At 40.8% G+C, this 15,802-nt stretch overlaps 8 protein-coding genes and 1 non-coding gene across 9 annotated transcripts; 5 read left to right on the top strand and 4 right to left on the bottom strand.

Moving 5' to 3' along the window:
* Nucleotide 1: 1 nt before the first annotated feature.
* WALSEDRAFT_60458 (hypothetical protein) lies at nucleotides 2-1,378 on the top strand. Its single transcript, XM_006958451.1, has 4 exons — nucleotides 2-211; nucleotides 261-818; nucleotides 866-903; nucleotides 948-1,378. Exons 1-4 carry the CDS (start codon nucleotides 19-21, stop codon nucleotides 1,305-1,307), a joined length of 1,149 nt encoding a protein of 382 aa, XP_006958513.1. The 5' UTR covers nucleotides 2-18; the 3' UTR covers nucleotides 1,308-1,378.
* WALSEDRAFT_38453 (BRO1-domain-containing protein) lies at nucleotides 1,346-4,493 on the bottom strand (the record flags this gene model as incomplete). The annotated part of the gene is made up of 8 exons (XM_006958450.1): nucleotides 1,346-2,287; nucleotides 2,335-2,745; nucleotides 2,790-3,523; nucleotides 3,564-3,591; nucleotides 3,639-3,885; nucleotides 3,931-4,137; nucleotides 4,181-4,262; nucleotides 4,307-4,493. The coding sequence occupies 8 exons, from the start codon at nucleotides 4,491-4,493 to the stop codon at nucleotides 1,346-1,348; spliced, it is 2,838 nt and encodes a 945-aa protein (XP_006958512.1).
* Nucleotides 4,494-6,212: 1,719 nt separating this feature from the next.
* Nucleotides 6,213-7,788, bottom strand: WALSEDRAFT_60456 (hypothetical protein; the record flags this gene model as incomplete). Its single annotated transcript, XM_006958449.1, has 5 exons — nucleotides 6,213-6,955; nucleotides 6,999-7,334; nucleotides 7,386-7,436; nucleotides 7,480-7,495; nucleotides 7,540-7,788. Coding segments are annotated over 5 exons (1,286 nt in total), but the record flags the coding sequence as incomplete, so codon positions are not given.
* Nucleotides 7,789-7,836: 48 nt separating this feature from the next.
* Nucleotides 7,837-8,955, top strand: WALSEDRAFT_60455 (hypothetical protein). The gene is made up of 7 exons (XM_006958448.1): nucleotides 7,837-7,959; nucleotides 8,004-8,066; nucleotides 8,109-8,188; nucleotides 8,232-8,311; nucleotides 8,358-8,440; nucleotides 8,483-8,673; nucleotides 8,724-8,955. The coding sequence occupies exons 1-7, from the start codon at nucleotides 7,870-7,872 to the stop codon at nucleotides 8,848-8,850; spliced, it is 714 nt and encodes a 237-aa protein (XP_006958510.1). The 5' UTR covers nucleotides 7,837-7,869; the 3' UTR covers nucleotides 8,851-8,955.
* A 1,565-nt stretch (nucleotides 8,956-10,520) lies between these two features.
* On the top strand, nucleotides 10,521-10,645 carry WALSEDRAFT_t53. Its single transcript has one exon. It is a non-coding gene; the product is annotated as a tRNA-Ser (tRNA).
* Nucleotides 10,646-10,938: 293 nt separating this feature from the next.
* WALSEDRAFT_60453 (hypothetical protein) lies at nucleotides 10,939-12,432 on the top strand (the record flags this gene model as incomplete). The annotated part of the gene is made up of 2 exons (XM_006958446.1): nucleotides 10,939-11,327; nucleotides 11,375-12,432. A coding segment is annotated over exon 2 (540 nt), but the record flags the coding sequence as incomplete, so codon positions are not given.
* WALSEDRAFT_38449 (mitochondrial carrier) lies at nucleotides 10,939-15,565 on the bottom strand. Its single transcript, XM_006958444.1, has 7 exons — nucleotides 15,517-15,565; nucleotides 15,245-15,464; nucleotides 13,721-15,198; nucleotides 13,015-13,370; nucleotides 12,464-12,964; nucleotides 11,479-12,406; nucleotides 10,939-11,432 (listed from the first exon to the last, which is right to left on the bottom strand). Coding segments are annotated over exons 1-3 (906 nt in total). The 5' UTR covers nucleotides 15,518-15,565; the 3' UTR covers nucleotides 10,939-11,432; nucleotides 11,479-12,406; nucleotides 12,464-12,964; nucleotides 13,015-13,370; nucleotides 13,721-14,513.
* On the bottom strand, nucleotides 11,000-11,503 carry WALSEDRAFT_64428 (hypothetical protein; the record flags this gene model as incomplete). Its single annotated transcript, XM_006958447.1, has 3 exons — nucleotides 11,000-11,330; nucleotides 11,378-11,432; nucleotides 11,479-11,503. The coding sequence occupies 3 exons, from the start codon at nucleotides 11,501-11,503 to the stop codon at nucleotides 11,000-11,002; spliced, it is 411 nt and encodes a 136-aa protein (XP_006958509.1).
* On the top strand, nucleotides 12,456-14,334 carry WALSEDRAFT_51483 (AICARFT/IMPCHase bienzyme; the record flags this gene model as incomplete). Its single annotated transcript, XM_006958445.1, has 3 exons — nucleotides 12,456-12,965; nucleotides 13,012-13,593; nucleotides 13,642-14,334. The coding sequence occupies 3 exons, from the start codon at nucleotides 12,456-12,458 to the stop codon at nucleotides 14,332-14,334; spliced, it is 1,785 nt and encodes a 594-aa protein (XP_006958507.1).
* Nucleotides 15,566-15,802: the final 237 nt, after the last annotated feature.

Raw genomic sequence — 15,802 nt, 5'->3', positions numbered from 1 at the left:
CGTCGTTGTGGAAGACAGATGCCACTATCTAAACAGAGATTTGCACGTCCACCAACGCCGCCAGAGACGGATACCGCTATTAGGAGATCTGAGAGGTTCTACAAGAGGAAAGATATCCCACTCGACTTATCTTATGCTTTCGATTGGCAGAGAGATGAGAAGGATGCCATTAAAATTGCTGAAAAGTGCTACACGTTCGAAAAACATCCAGGTGGGCTATACAGTAGGTATATATAGCAACATCTAATACACTCTATCAGGTTTGATCTTCCTTCCGGAATATCTCAACGAAGAAGAACAAAAGGGACTGATTAGACAGAGTGTGAAGGATATACCGACTCCACCTAATAGAACAAGTTTAGATGCGCACTATTATATGCCAAAAGAAGGACTCTGGTATCATTACGCTAATCAAACTAAAGATGACATCGCTTTACCACGCGCAACAAAGGAAGAGAAACGCGAACCTCCATCTTATTATGCACCCAGCGGGACGCGCCCTACTATCAACAATGAACCTAGTACGTTTGAGATACTAAAGCAAATCTCACGTTCAAACAATCCTGAAATACCGCCAAGTACAACTGTGAAGCCATTAAATGGGGAAAGAGCAATGAATAAACTGAGGTGGACAAACATTGGTCATTATTACCATTGGGGACTCAAACAATACGATTTTAGTGTCAGGGATCCCCAAACTGGTGGACCTATTGCCGTTCCTGCACCAGTTTCTGATGTTTGCAAGTCTGTCGTTAGTTCTATCCCTTGGGAGAGAACTTCCGTTGCTGATCAAGCCTCTGAATGGAAGAAAAGTTACAGTATGTGTCATAATTCAATCGTCTTCTTTCAATTAACATAAATTAAGGACCTGATGCCGGAATTATCAATTATTACAATCTTAACGTGAGTATTCCGTTTGTTGCATATCAAAATAATAACATTTGTAGGATACACTTATGGCACATGTCGACAGAAGTGAGGTGACAGCAACACTTCCATTAGTCTCAATTAGCTTAGGACATTCTGCTATCCTCCTCATTGGAGATGACATAAGAGAATCAATTAATCCACCAACAGCTATCGTTCTTCGTAGTGGAGACGTTATTGTTATGTCTGGTCCAACGAGAAGAAGCTATCATGGTGTCCCAAGAATACTTGAAAGAACACTCCCGGAGCATTTGAAGTCTCAGGAAGACGACGAAGAATGGGAGCCTTATGCCCGCTATTTGTCAAAAACACGCATTAATGTTAATGTCCGTCAGAGTGGATTAACTGACGAGCAAATCACAGAACTTGTATCAGTATAGAAAACTTCATATATTTTAAACCTAGCATATTACAAGAATCATCTATAGTATGGGTAATTCTGAGGTGGAGCTGGAGGTTGTTGATAGTATTGTTGCTGTGGTTGTTGTTGTGATGGTTGTTGATAGGTTTGTGGTGGCATTTGATAAGCATTCTGTGATGGTCCATAAGGTGATTGGCTCTGTTGATAAAGCATATGTGATTGTGACGGATTTGGAGGCTGCGGAACGTTATATGGTGAAGGCGTCTGTTGAGGATATGGTGGACTTTGAGGTGGAGCACTATAACCAGGACCAACATATTGTGGTGATGATGGCTTAGGTGGAGGTGGCTGCATCTGTGGTGGCGCTTGTGTCTGTTGTCCATAGAGACTCTGATAGATACTCGGTTGTGGTTGAGCTGGTGGTGGTGGTAAACCTCCATATGCATATGAAGGCGATGGCGACGTAGCAGGAGGTGGTGATACTCCAGGCTTAGGAGGACGATGTGGAGTTTGTAAATTGATTCTGCCAAATTCGCTCTCAAATGAGCTTGCTATGCCCCCACTGTTGCGAGATCCTGCTTCGGCGTCTACAATAGCTTGAACGCGCTCTTTGGCTCTCTTATTGACGAAGCTTCCCACATCCTTTTTGAGTTGGTTAACGACTTGTTCAAGATCATCATAGAACACTGTCGCCCTATTAACACCGTCAGCTGCCTCAAAATATGTATCACCGGCCTTTTTGAACTTCTTGAGAATTTCCTTGCGACGTCTATCACTTTCAGAGTGCTTGTTATGGATGTCTTTAGCGCGAGTTGTGCTCGTCAATCTCAACCAGGATCCATTTAATTCCTCCAACCGTTTTAATTGTTCGGAAATCGAATTGTCAATCATCTTTTGATCATCTTTGAATTTTTCCAATTCGGATCCAAACATGTCCGACTCTACCTGTTGTGCCTTTCTATTGAGAATGAGAAGATGTGATACATCATCATTTTGAATCTTCAGTATAAAATGAGATTATGTTCGATATAAAATAATCAGCTCACCTTCTGACGCAACACTTGTATGTGTTGACTTCTCTGTTTTTTGAGACCCTTCAGTAATTCAAGTAATCTAGCTATTTCACGCGCGTGGGCTTGCATTTGTTGAGATTCAACCTCGGTACTCTCTTCAACACCTACATCCACATCCAGAAGCGACTCTTGACGTGAATCGGATGGGCGTAGGTGTAATACATAGTCTCTAACGACTAGTGCTAGCTCACTATCGTCGTCCTCAATATCAGCAGCTGAATCAGCCAATAATCTAACATCATCATCGATGTACTGATATACCTGCTTAATGGAGGCATCTGAGCTTCCCGCTTTTTCAAGTCCACTGTTGTGTGCTTTAAGCTGTTGACGCCATTCTTTGGTATGTCTGGCGGATGGAGATTGAGAGAAATCTGGGTATTTCATCTACGGCATGTAAATTTAATACCCAAAGGTGAATAGTAACTTACCCTCGCTTGTTCGCATTCTTTGGATTCGATGTCTAATTCATTGGAGATCCATTGTAAATCAGACGTTATCTGATCTCTCTTGCTAGCTATTGAACTGAGCTTCTTAGTCAAGCCACCAGAGGCCTCCTGAGTTTCAATTACACGTGATAATTCTTTCACTTCACTGCTAATATCATAATTGATATTGTTCGACGGACTAACAAACTTCCTCAGTGATCCAGGTAAACCAAGATATTCAATAGCAGCCTCAAGTTCGGTGTCAGCTATCTCCACTTTCTCAGTAACACTTCTTATAATCTTAGCCTTCTCTTCACTATAAATTGAGGCAGCCTCATGGACAGAAAATGGTACGAGACTAGCAAACAAATCAGCACCGATGCTCCTTTGTACTTCAGGATTTTGATATATATCTGTAATCGTTACGGCATTTGCTGCATTCAATTTTTCAACTACGGCTAAAACATTTTCGGCGGGTATTGGTTCGTGGAAGATGAGATCATTTTCTTTGACAATCTCATCCTTATACTCTGCACACTTAGTTTGGTGTGATTTACAGAGTGTTGTTAGAATACTTGAGACGTCTGCAGGCAAGGTATCACATGGTGCGAAAAATGTGTTGAACGTTGCACCAAGTCTATATGCCTCCTTCGCGAGTGACTCTGCAAGATTTATCCTGGCAATTGACTCGCCATGCTTACCTGCGGCTTTGTCGACCATAGCACGGAAATATTGAGCTATCAAGTCAGACTCGCTTAAATGAAGTAGTGTACTCACTTTGAGACGAAAAGTATTTGGTTTTAATCTAGGCAAATAATCAGTTGAAAATGAAGTCATATAACTTTCACCTACATGTATTACGCTGGCCCAATGTCTATCAAATATACCCTTGTTGACATTCTCACGAACAGGTTCGATTAATGCATTATACTGGAATGAACATTGAGAGGCTAACTTGGCGACAATACCCATGGATTTGCCATCAACGTTGCCATTGCGCGTTTTTTCTTCTATTGTCTTTTCCAAAAAAATCTCCTGAGCTTGTGCAAGCATAAGTGCACTCAAGAATCTGACAACGTCTCTGCTAAGATCAGTAGAACTATATGTCTTTAATTGGGTGGCCTTTGTCGAGAGGACGACTCACGGTGCATGGAGGAAATTGTTTGCGATGTAATCCCATAGACCTGCTGCGACCCTTGTATTATAGAAAGCCTTCTTTATACCTTCAGGATCAGTTCTATTAGATGAGGATCCCAATACAGAATAGGTGGCAGCCAAGTTGAACAAAATCGAGGCTTTCTCATATGCTAGCGAATGCTGTGAGATTTCTTGGGCTGTGAAGACATCCCGCCTTGTAGGTATTAGCTGGGTAGATAAATTACCGTAATACTGACCAATTAAACATAACTCTCAACTCTGGAAATCGCAATTCGAGCATTTCAAGCTGTCCATAATAACTTTGTAATAGATCACGTCCTATGCTCTATCAGAGGTGCTCATATATGGTATTCTTATCCCACCAGTTGCATCTGTAGTAGCTCCTCTCGTTGCATCCTGTCTGTATCGATTGAGTGCGGCGACAGGATCACTGTAGTTGCTGGGATCCTCGCCATATACGTTCGCTATAGTAGACTTAATTCCGTGGTTAAAATCTACGTCGTCTGTCGTCTTCGCTTGCGCTAAAATCATTGGTGATTGGTCCGCCATGATGGACGTTGCTTTCGAACGTCATACGAGGATGACGAAAGTAGTAAAGTAATTAGGTAAATGTATAGGTATATATTCTTATATCTCGTGATAGTTCTACACATATTCTACTATATATCTAGTCGTCTAGTGATTTCGTTTTGGATCTCCTTTGGGTGGGTATATCATACAGAATAACAAAGCCGCTGTTGCGGCAGACGTCAAAGGGAGCGTCAGGAAATAACCAAGTGCACTGTATTGGTATATCAGCAGAACTTCCCGTTTTATACCAAAGTACTCACTCAGCAAATATACCAAATTCAGGCGCACCTGGCAACTTATCGCGAACCTCCGGTATAGCAAATAGAGCTGCTGATGTGACGACGTATGTCTTTATTCTCGTCAAAATGCTTAATTGTCTATGTAAAACATGACTTACTTCTCCCATAACCGGTCTCCGGTATACGACAGCAACGACAGCTGCCCAGACAATAGCAATCGTTACTGCCCATATCATCACGATAATCGATATTGAGAATGCTCTTACAGCGTTCGATCTTCTAATCGTAATCTTCGCAGTCCGACGGACATCATTTTCTAACGTCGCATAATCCACGCTGCTGATTACAAAGTTGGGATATGTACCTGACGTCCTGATGAAGCTCATCGAGCTGAAGTGTCCAAGGTCAGGTTCAGATGCATTAGCACCTGGGTTCCAAGCCAGGAATGTAATATACGCGCTGTATTCGTCAAACGGATAACTTGTCGGGTCTGACCTGAGCGAGCTTCTACTCTCTGTCCAGTCGAATGGTATTTCAACGTCAAATGATGGCGTAAATGTCAACTCCAGCTTAGACATGTCTTCGGGTTTCCTAGACCATATCACGGAGTCTGGCTCATATATTCCTACGGCGCCTTCGCGAAGGAAGACGGATTCGCTATCTGTGCTAGGACTACTCTCAAATTTGGATAACGTCGCATTTTCGTTGATGAAGGTCGATATATTTCTGTTCAGCATCCCGCAGTCAGACGCACTTTGTGCATTATCTGTGTATCCTGGACCACATCCCGAGAAGGTGAAGCGCATCTCTACAGATGGTCAATAAGGGCGTAAACTTTACTTTATACATACCTAATTTCTTTTCTTCAATATCTACATTTGTGACTGAGCCATACAAGGCGACCTTATGATCATGTAAAACAAATCAAAAGATAAGACATTACGTACCCCTGCCGTCATCTCACCCAGATCTGCACCAATGCCATCACCTTTCTCAACCTGTACGGAAGACTTGTAGCCTAGATAACTCCCTAGGGCACTGAAGAAGATAAGCAGTATGACTGCGAAAATGAGTGCCAACGGCGTGTATTTCCATTCGTGGAATTTGTCAAACAGTGTTTTAGCTTTCTTTACTGTTCTAATGGATTTCTTTTCAGTAGCTGTTGTTGCTTTGGTGTCTGTTCTGTGCAACATTGGAGCCCTGCTGGAGAAAGTGTCTCTCGAGATACTCCTTGTTAAAGTAACCGGTGCTTGTTCGGACGAGTCAACTACTGGTTGTGAGGAATTTAGATTTACATCAGAGTACATTGTATAAGTGAAAGTCAGAACATTCCAATGATTGTAAATTTATAGACCGCAACCCTGTCATTTATTTATAGCACATATCAGAAATTTCTGGACTGCGACGGCCAGTCTAATTAATTTTCTATATGACACAATGTTTTCTTACAATTATATTACAAGAATAACACAATATAGTCTATTTGCATGTATCTTTACGGATTACTCTTGCGTCATAGAACCTTGAGTACAAAGGAAATGGGAATATAAATAGTGTCAATGCTAAAATCACTCATCATCATCGTCATCTGATATGATAGCTCTTCTTCTCGATCTTGGTGGGATACTAGTGGGGATACCGTCTCCACTATTGTCATCGTCACTGAGCTCAATCACCCCAGCATTATGTCTGCGAGTCGGGTTTACCTCTCTTGATGAGCTCGAAGCCTCACTTTCAGACTCACTTTCAGATTGCCTACTAGAACTGCTGCTCGAACTGGTACTAGACGCCTCCTCCTCCTCTTCTTCCTCTTCATCATCAGAATGAATGTACTCGACCGGAGCTCCCAAACCACGTGAGCCAGATCTATTCCTACTTTCTACTGAACCACCGTCAGATATGAAGTCATCACTTTCGCTTTCACTTTCTTCATTTTCTCGTATACCGCGCCATATATTCTCATCATTGTGGTTTTGCGAGTTGCGTGGATGTTCATTTCCATCAGAATCAGAATCATGCTCTTCGCTTTCGGTGCGCTGGCTTGAGTGTTCAGAATCCGATACACCTATTATCGAAAAAGGTAAGTTTAATCTGCTAACGCGTTCAAGCTCATCGGCGGGATCGGCATATACCTCTTCGTCCTCATCTTCTTCCTCCTCTTCTTCCTCATCCTCGTCCTCTGCATCTGTGTAGATTTCACCACTGGATTGTCATTAGAAGTGCTTCCAAAGAGTGTATGACGTACCACATTGTACAAATACCATGAAGTAGCTCACCAGAACAGCGTCCACATCTGAGAACGCCATCCTCTCTGTCTTCAATTGGACCATATTCACCTCCTGATCTGAAAACACCTTCCCATACATCGCCAGTTCTCTGAGGTGGTTGACTAATTGACTCGTTGTTAGCTAATGCAGCTATCTGAACGAGTTCTTTTATTATGTATAATTCGTTTGGCCTTGCGCGTATTGGTGCGCGACAGCTTGGACAGACTTTTGCTTTCCGGTGATTGTCATCTTCTATTGACCTCGTAAACCATGCGTGAAGACATTCGTAGCAGCCTACGTGACCACATGATAGACTGGCAGTATTGTAAGTTATAATACGTGCTTATCTGAAGTATTTTCCGTACCCATATGGTTCAATCATGTGTTCCATGCAAATAGAACAGTGTAATATGTTACTGATGATTGTGAGCGATATAATATTCATGTAAAGCTGCGCACTTTATCTTCTTTAAATCTTCTTTTCATTAGTCGGCATTGTTGATAAGATAAAATGCTTACATTCCGACTGAGAATCTAGTAAAGAATTCTTAAAAGCTATTTCTCCATTTACACGGTCAAACTCCTTATCTTTCTCCGCCATACGCTCATTGACAGCCTTATCAACTTCTATAGCGAAGGCGCGACCACCGCGAGGGGCGGAGTGGTCAGCGAACGAATTCGTTGGGCTGTTGTCCTTGTTGTTTTCTTTCTCGTTCTCGCTTTGCATTCTCCGCCTTTTTTTGTTTTCTGGTTCAGCGGAAGACATCAGCAGTTGGTTGTTCTGCTCTAACGTTGATTATGTCAAACGAACAAGTTGCACCAATTATTAAAACCCAGCCGTCTAGTCCAATGAATAGCACAAAATTTCAAGGTGGCACTGGATCTGTACCCCCTCGCTCACAGACGGTCTCAAATGATCGCATCGGTTATCGTAGAAAGGTGAGTTTTCTAGATATCTTATCCTCAGTTAATTTACTCTCTAGGTTGGATTCGATTCCGTCGATGAATACCTCACTGGGCACCCTCTATCGACGCTCACCTTGCAGGTTAGTCCCTTACTTCATTCCAATCCCTCTAATATCCGATAGTCTACAACTTCCGACTACAAAAGATCAAAGAACACTCGCACTTTCTTAGTCGGTGCTTCCACAGACGTTAATGGACAGCGGTCAGTTCTTCTTCCAATGCCGAGCCAATCTAAAATTACACAGTGCATTAGATTTCGTCATCACGAATTTACTAGAGAATGGCGATGAGATCGTCGCAATGAGAGTTTTTGATGATGAGCCACGTTCGTCAATCTTCTCTAGGCTACTGCACTCTCTAACAGTCGACAGGTAACCAGGAGAACGCCCGTGATGAAGCAGAGGAACTACTCGAGTCTATCAGGATAAAAAATGATGAGTTTGAAAATAGACAGGTATGTTAGTCCCTCCTTATTTACTAGTCTGACCAGTTTTAGATATCAATCGTCGTCGAGTTTATATCTGGGAAGATTACAACTGCCATAAGGTCTTTAATTGCTCTCCATCGCCCTGATTCCTTTGTCGTTGGTTCGCGTGGTAAAAGTGGAACATGGACACAGATTTCCTCAGCTTTCGCTTCTGTGCGTTCAGGATCTGGTACAGCTGGTGGCATGGGATCGGTTTCGAGGTTGGTATACTATAATTCGCTGATTTTAACTCACTAATGCTCACCCCCAGATGGAGTCTCAGTAACTCAAAAGTACCAACTATAGTAGTTCGAAATGACGCGAAAGTTAAAGAGTCGCTTGCAAAGCGTGCAAATAATAGCAAGAGACGATCATACCATTCGCTCCTTCGTGCTTAGAATGCTACTTGGTCGAATATTTCAGTAAGACAGTACACGACGGATCATATACATTTTTCATAAACTGTATAAGCAAATCTTTCAGTCCTGTAAAACATGTAAGATATGTATCAATATATTTTATTTTTCTTTTCCTATTCTTGAGGTTTTGCTTCTTGTTGCAAAAATGACGACATTGCCGTACTTTCATAAAAGCATTATGTTTACTTTAGGTTGAACTTTTTATTATTAGAAGAAATTTAAATTGCACAATGCCTGAAATACTATTTTTGTGCTGACGACAAAAAATCACATTCGCATGAAAAATAGTTATAATGACATATCAGCCGAGCTAAAGAAGGTCGAAGACAATTGAATGATGGTCTTGTACTGTGAGGCATCTCTTCGATAATGCAGTTCTTAACTGCGTCCATAAATACTAGATCTAGTATGTATTACCACAAATACGTCGGCCAATTGTAGATTGAAGTATGGACAAGACGAAAGAGCCTCCTATAGGCGATTGACTTGGGATACAGATGCTGAACATGTAGGATCATTTAGTCGTGTTGGACTATGAATATAAAACACGTTAATATATGTTGAACAATGGATATTAACATGTTCTCTACAGGTTTCATCTTCTGATATCGTTTTTGGTGTTCGCTTATTCCTTATTGATCTTAATGCTTTTATTATCATCTTGTTCCTTGCTGTCCTATTATACTGTTTATACGGTCGTACTTAGAAGACAACTGATGCTGTATTTCCAGGAGTTGTATCTGAATTATGACACGCATCGACATCGGACTTTGTCATAACTTGATCGAATCCGTCAAGACTGACTCGGGCCAACAATACGGCTGTCACCCCAACACAATGGTATATAACCAATAAGAGAATTGTCGCATTCAAACCGTACGTATATAAGAAGACTCTCTTTTAGTTATCACATCTAGATTGTTTTGTTATATATGTCATATATGAAAGCGATATCAACAAAAAAATATGCTGAAAGGAATCTAGCGAGTAGCTTAAAAGGTCGAAGCTAAACATTGTTATTATTATTGACCGTAAAGCCCTTTATATGTCCTTGTAAGTATATGTGTTGATGTTTTTATTGTACGATTGGTTCTGGTTTGGGTTTTTGATACTTGAAAATTCCGGGGTAGTTGTAGAAAGTTTACTCTTGTTTGTCATTCTTGTACTACAATATTTTATCTTTTATATATATTTCAACGTCCCACTAATATATTTCTTTCTTCCTTTTTCCATGGAATATTTTTGATTGTAAGCCACGCTCTGGTCTTGTGGCTCAGACTGATATACTATGCGTGTATTTCACTGTTGAGTGACTGTGTTTTCAGCCTCAGTGCATGGATTCTGACTTAAGATGATGATGAAATCTAGATAAATTATTGAGACGATACAAAGCTGACTGCACCGGCCAATAACTTTTCTATTATGAGGATTTACATGGGATGTCAACTTAATTGAAAGTGTTTCTTGACCAGTGTCGTAATATGTTTTTGATGATTTGTTATCCTGCAATTGTTCCCAGTGATACTAACGCATTAGGGTAACTTGAGTATTTGAACATCTGTGGTATTTTTTCTGGCTTCTAAGGGGCTAAAATGAGTAATTTTATTTAGATCTGATATACAGAATGTTAAAGTAGAAGGTCGTCATCAGTCAGGATGGCCGAGTGGTTAAGGCGCTTGATTAGAATTCCTCACTTGAGAAGTTCTTCCAAATCTTCAAAATACTTGTTATCAAGTACTCTTGTAGTGCGCAGGTTCGAATCCTGCTCCTGACGAATTCTTTTGCCATTTTTTGGGCGATGATCTTTATTTTTTTTTTAATGTTTATTTATCTCTAATAATGTAATAAAGGTGTTAAATAATTTTTTACATGTATATGTAGTACAAATTGACTCTGTTAACTAATTATATCCTAACAAGATGTCTTATGGAAGTGTAAAGATGTCTCGGTAAAATAACATCATTAATGTCTTATATATACAATTCACATTTATACAATCATTTTTATGCCATGTAAAGTTTTCTATGCACAAATCAACAACAGCGAATCAAGGAACTTTGCAGCAAAGCATATAAGGAGATAATGCATGATATATATATATTTAAATTGTTCGTTAAGTTATATATGGTTAATAGTAATATTGGTATGGACCTGGTGGTGCGTTTGAATTTGAGTAAGTATTCGACATATTCATAGGCGACTGTGTCTGTATGTATGCTTGCGGGTATTGGTAAGAATAATATTGCTGATGATGTTGCTGAGGTTGTTGATGATGATGTTGTTGTTGCTGTTGTTGCTGCTGCTGATAAAGGAAAGCTTGCTGAGTAGGAGCTTGGTACTGATAATAATATCCCGCTTGCTGGGGTGCGGTTGTCGGTATAGTAGCAGGCTCTGGTACTCTTGAAGAGTGTAATTCAAGATTCGTGGAGCATGTTCTTTGGTGTCGCAGGAGTATATCACTGATTACCACGTCAGATATAAACCTCGAAAAGAAAACCAGACTCACGAGCGACTGTACTCTTTCCCGCACTTGCATACGTGTGGATTAGCTTTCTCTCGGTCTTTTGGGGTGCTCAGAAAGGGCCATAAGCTGTAATCCAGACTCACGGATGTTACGCTTATGTCTCAGCATGTTCTCTACACGTGTAAAAGTTGCGTTGCAGCCTGTATAGTCACAGCTGAACTTTTTTTCCATAGTCAGTATTGGTCTGCCCGGAAAGAAACGAGAACGTCTGATTAAAATGAGGAACATAGTTACCAGTTACGTAGGCATAACGGTACGAGGATCGCGCCGTAGTTTAAAATGATACTTGCTATAGGAGGTTTACAATAGTAGTATCTATCTATAAATTTTTATGCCCGTCCTCATACGTGATAGATGTCACTGTTTTGATAGTTTCTGATACGAGAAGGGTAGAATGTTCAATGGAAGAAACTAAAATTTAAGTACATAGAATACTGATATCTATTAGAAATATTAAATCACAGCCCTTATCGTTCTTTATATCACACAATCACGATGTCTGCTGCAGAGAAGCTGCTCGAAGAGAGGCTAAACATGAACAAGGAGGACGCTAGTAAAATATACAGCAGTAAATTAGAGAATACCACTATCATGCTTGAAAACCCACTGAAATCATCAAAAAGGAAGCCAACGAAATCCAAACTTAGACGGCAAACGATAAGGCACTCTATAAAAAGGACTAAAATGAGTTATGATGTCGCTAAGAAGCTAAATAGGATGTGGAATGAATACATAAATGATCTGATAGATGGTGATAGCATGTCTATACAGTCAAAAATGTTGAAAGCAGACCTATGCGGTAGTGCGATAAAAGTGATAAAATCAAACAATCCAACGCTTATAAACATGGAAGGTATATGTATATTAGAAACAGAGCAATCATTCCTCATCATTACGCCATCATCCTCGCAGAAATCTTTACCAAAAAACGGCGGTGTATTCGAGCTAAAGTCCGACGTTTTCTCTCTTAACCTATACGCTGATAATTTCAAGTACAGAAATGTAGACAGGCTAAATAAAAAATTTAAGCATAAATTTCTTCTTTAATTAGTACAACGATATGCCTACCGCAATTTTGAGTGTATACGACAAAACAAACTTGGTTGAATTTGCTAAGGATTTGGAGTCTTTAGGATTCAAGCTTTTAGGTTCTGGTGGTACTTCCAAAAAAATTCGTGATGCCGGCATCCAAATCGGTGATGTCCAAGACATTACAAAAGCCCCAGAAATGCTTGGAGGTAGAGTAAAGACCTTACACCCAGCTGTACACGGTGGTATCTTGGCCAGAGACATTCCATCAGATAACCAAGATTTGGATAAGCAGAGCTACGAGAAGATTGACCTCGTCGTATGTAACCTCTACCCATTCAAGGAGACTGTCGCTAAACCAGACGTCACTCTCGCAAATGCTGTCGAGGAAATTGATATTGGTGGTGTTACTCTCTTGCGTGCCGCAGCCAAGAACCACGAGAGAGTTTCAATCCTCTCTGATCCATCAGACTACAAATCATTCATCGAATCATACAAAAATGGTGTCGAACAATCCTTACGTAACAAGTGGGCCTTGAAGGTTAGCTTGATTTGTTTTACAAGAGGACAATTCTGACATTACTCAGGCATTCTCACACACAGCCGACTACGACAGCGCCATTAGCAACTACTTCCGTCAACAATACGCCTCATTGGACAGCAACACTGATTTAGTTCAACGTTTCCCATTGAGATACGGTGCTAACCCACACCAAAAACCTGCTCAAGCTTATGTCACCGAAGGTGAAATGCCAATCAAGGTTGTTAGTGGATCACCAGGTTACATCAACTTGCTTGATGGTCTCAACTCATGGGGATTAGTTAAGGAACTCGCAGAAGCACTTGGCTTGCCAGCAGCTGCTTCTTTCAAGCACGTTTCACCAGCAGGTGCAGCCGTCGGTGTACCACTTAACGACGTCGAGAAGAAGGTCTTCATGGTTGATGACCTCAAGGAATTGTCCCCACTTGCCACCGCTTATGCTAGAGCTAGAGGTGCTGACAGAATGTCCTCATTCGGTGACTTCATCGCCTTGTCACACGAAGTTGACTACCCAACTGCAAGAATCATCAACAGAGAAGTCTCAGATGGTGTTATTGCTCCAGGTTACTCCAAGGAAGCTTTGGAAATCCTCCAAAAGAAGAAGGGTGGTAAATACTGTATGTTACAAGTGAGTATTACTCTTCCATTTGGTATTATCTTGGCTAATAGCAGTTAGATTGACCCAGCATTCACACCATCAGACATCGAAACCCGCTCAGTTTACGGTATCACTTTACAACAACGTAGAAATGACGCCAAGATCACCAACGAGACTTTCTCAAACTTAGTATCAAACGAAAAGGAGCTCTCTAAGCAAGCATTGATTGACTTGACCGTCGCCACTATCGCTGTTAAGTACACACAATCAAACTCAGTAGGATATGCAGTCAATGGTGCAGTCGTCGGTTTGGGTGCCGGTCAACAATCACGTATCCACTGTACAAGATTAGCAGGTGACAAGGCTGATAACTGGTGGTTGAGACATCACCCAAGAGTATTGTCATTGCCATGGAAGAAGTCAGTCAAGCGCGCTGAGAAGGCCAACGCAATTGATCTTTTCGTCACCGGTGAAGCATTCAGAGCTACTGGATCTGAGCGTGCACAATGGGAGAGCATGTTCGAGGAAGTTCCATCACCACTCACTGAAGAGGAAGTCAAGAGTCACTCTGCAACATTCAAGGAACTCGGTGTTGCTTGCTGCTCTGATGCTTTCTTCCCATTCCCTGACAACGTTCACAGAGCTCACAGATCAGGTGTTAAATACGTTGCTGCTTCTATTGGTAGTGTCATGGATGAGGAAGTTATCAAGGCTGCTAACGAATATGGTATCGTTTACTCAGCTTTACCATTACGTCTTTTCCATCACTAAGCTATTATAAATGACATAACGAAATTTTTCAATGCTCAACGCAACATTTCTCTTTAAACTGTTTCAAAAATTGGATTATTGTATGTAAAAGAAAGTCTCTCAACAGATGTTAAAATACATTTATAAATTAGATATAATCTTTTTGTCTATATATAGCACGTCCGAAAATTTTTCTTAAATTAACTACTTTGGGGATATCTTGAGGACCAATATTTTGATACTTGTGAGTAAGTTGCTATTTGTATACCGCATGCAGGTGCAATTTTGGCAATACGTGGACTCAAACCTGCGAATAATGCTTGCGGTCCTTCAGCACGTAAGATGTTCATGAATAAAGTAACCATTGATGGTTGTTTTTTCCATTGATGTCGTGGCAGAGTAACCTCATGGGTTGCTTCAACTAATGCTTGTCTACGTGTCTTGAGTACGTCGAAAGGAGAAGTGATTAATGCAGCGCAAATACCAGATGTTGCACCAGCGACGAAAGGTGTACGTATAGGTGCTTCCTTACCTTCATATTCTATCATAGTACGTTTAATCAATTCAAAGCCAGCCCAATATATAGAACTAAATGGGACGTCTCTTGCTAATGTCCAATCGAGACCTCTCCAGAGGACTTTTACACCTGAAACCTGAACGGATGTACGCAATGATTGTATAATTTGAGATGGTGATTGTGTAGAACTTGCTTGTAAGCGGGTCCTGAGTAATTCTAATGGTGAAATGACAGTGGCTGAGAATGTTCTAGCTGTTGCACCTGCCAAAAGTGGACTAAATGTAGTGTTCATACCGCTATCAAGGAAAGTGTGATGTAGACTCTCATAACCAAGCATATAAACTGCATTTGAAGGTACTGCCATGAGTCTTATCGATAGTGAGTCAGATAGTATATTGATGATTTTTAACTCACAATGTAGGTGTTAGACCTTTCCATAAGGCAGTGAAACCTTCATGTCTGCTTATTTTAATTACGGCGTCTAAACTGCCCTTTAAACGCCTGTTATTAGAGGTAATTTCATTGGATATTGGGTGCAAATGATGTGGTAAAGCCGCAGGTGGATGGTATGGCTTGTTCCTTTGATACTGTGACTGTGTCTGGAGCCTTACTTTGATCACATCAAAGGGTGTCACTGTAGATTGCGTAAGAAGCTAATAGAGAATAGCTTGAGTTTCTAGACTAACTCGATAAGGATGTTACTATCGCACCCACGCTAGCGGCCACTAACTTTGCTGATGCTGGAATCACCCGCTGGATTTGTTCATCGTCGTGCATGATAGAGAGTGATAGTCTTCTCTTTTGAGTATAGTAAGAGTGAGTGGATAAATTGATGAAAACGTTTATAAATTTATTATATCGATAACTTAGAAGTGCTCGTCAGACCATACAATTGTGCTGTCAGCTGTGATGACAATTTTGCATTTTGAAGTAAACAAAAGGAAATTAATAGAAACTATGAGCTAGTAATTG

Source organism: Wallemia mellicola, assembly GCF_000263375.1.
Source record: "Wallemia mellicola CBS 633.66 unplaced genomic scaffold WALSEscaffold_10, whole genome shotgun sequence".
Taxonomy (NCBI): Eukaryota; Fungi; Basidiomycota; class Wallemiomycetes; order Wallemiales; family Wallemiaceae; genus Wallemia; species Wallemia mellicola.
This window is presented reverse-complemented; position numbering and strand designations above follow the sequence as displayed.

What these genes read in the sequence shown, in the direction of transcription:
- WALSEDRAFT_60458 (XM_006958451.1), top strand. Translation starts at nt 19, where the DNA reads ATGCCACTATCTAAACAGAGATTTGCACGTCCACCAACGCCGCCAGAG. An exon ending in TGAATGGAAGAAAAGTTACA is followed by an intron (nt 819 to 865) that starts GTATGTGTCATA and finishes ACATAAATTAAG; the next exon opens with GACCTGATGCCGGAATTATC. An exon ending in TCAATTATTACAATCTTAAC is followed by an intron (nt 904 to 947) that starts GTGAGTATTCCG and finishes TAACATTTGTAG; the next exon opens with GATACACTTATGGCACATGT.
- WALSEDRAFT_60455 (XM_006958448.1), top strand. Translation starts at nt 7,870, where the DNA reads ATGAATAGCACAAAATTTCAAGGTGGCACTGGATCTGTACCCCCTCGC. An exon ending in ACAGACGTTAATGGACAGCG is followed by an intron (nt 8,189 to 8,231) that starts GTCAGTTCTTCT and finishes AAAATTACACAG; the next exon opens with TGCATTAGATTTCGTCATCA. An exon ending in ATGAGTTTGAAAATAGACAG is followed by an intron (nt 8,441 to 8,482) that starts GTATGTTAGTCC and finishes GACCAGTTTTAG; the next exon opens with ATATCAATCGTCGTCGAGTT.
- WALSEDRAFT_38449 (XM_006958444.1), bottom strand. An exon ending in AAAGGTCTAACACCTACATT is followed by an intron (nt 15,199 to 15,244) that starts GTGAGTTAAAAA and finishes ACTATCGATAAG; the next exon opens with ACTCATGGCAGTACCTTCAA.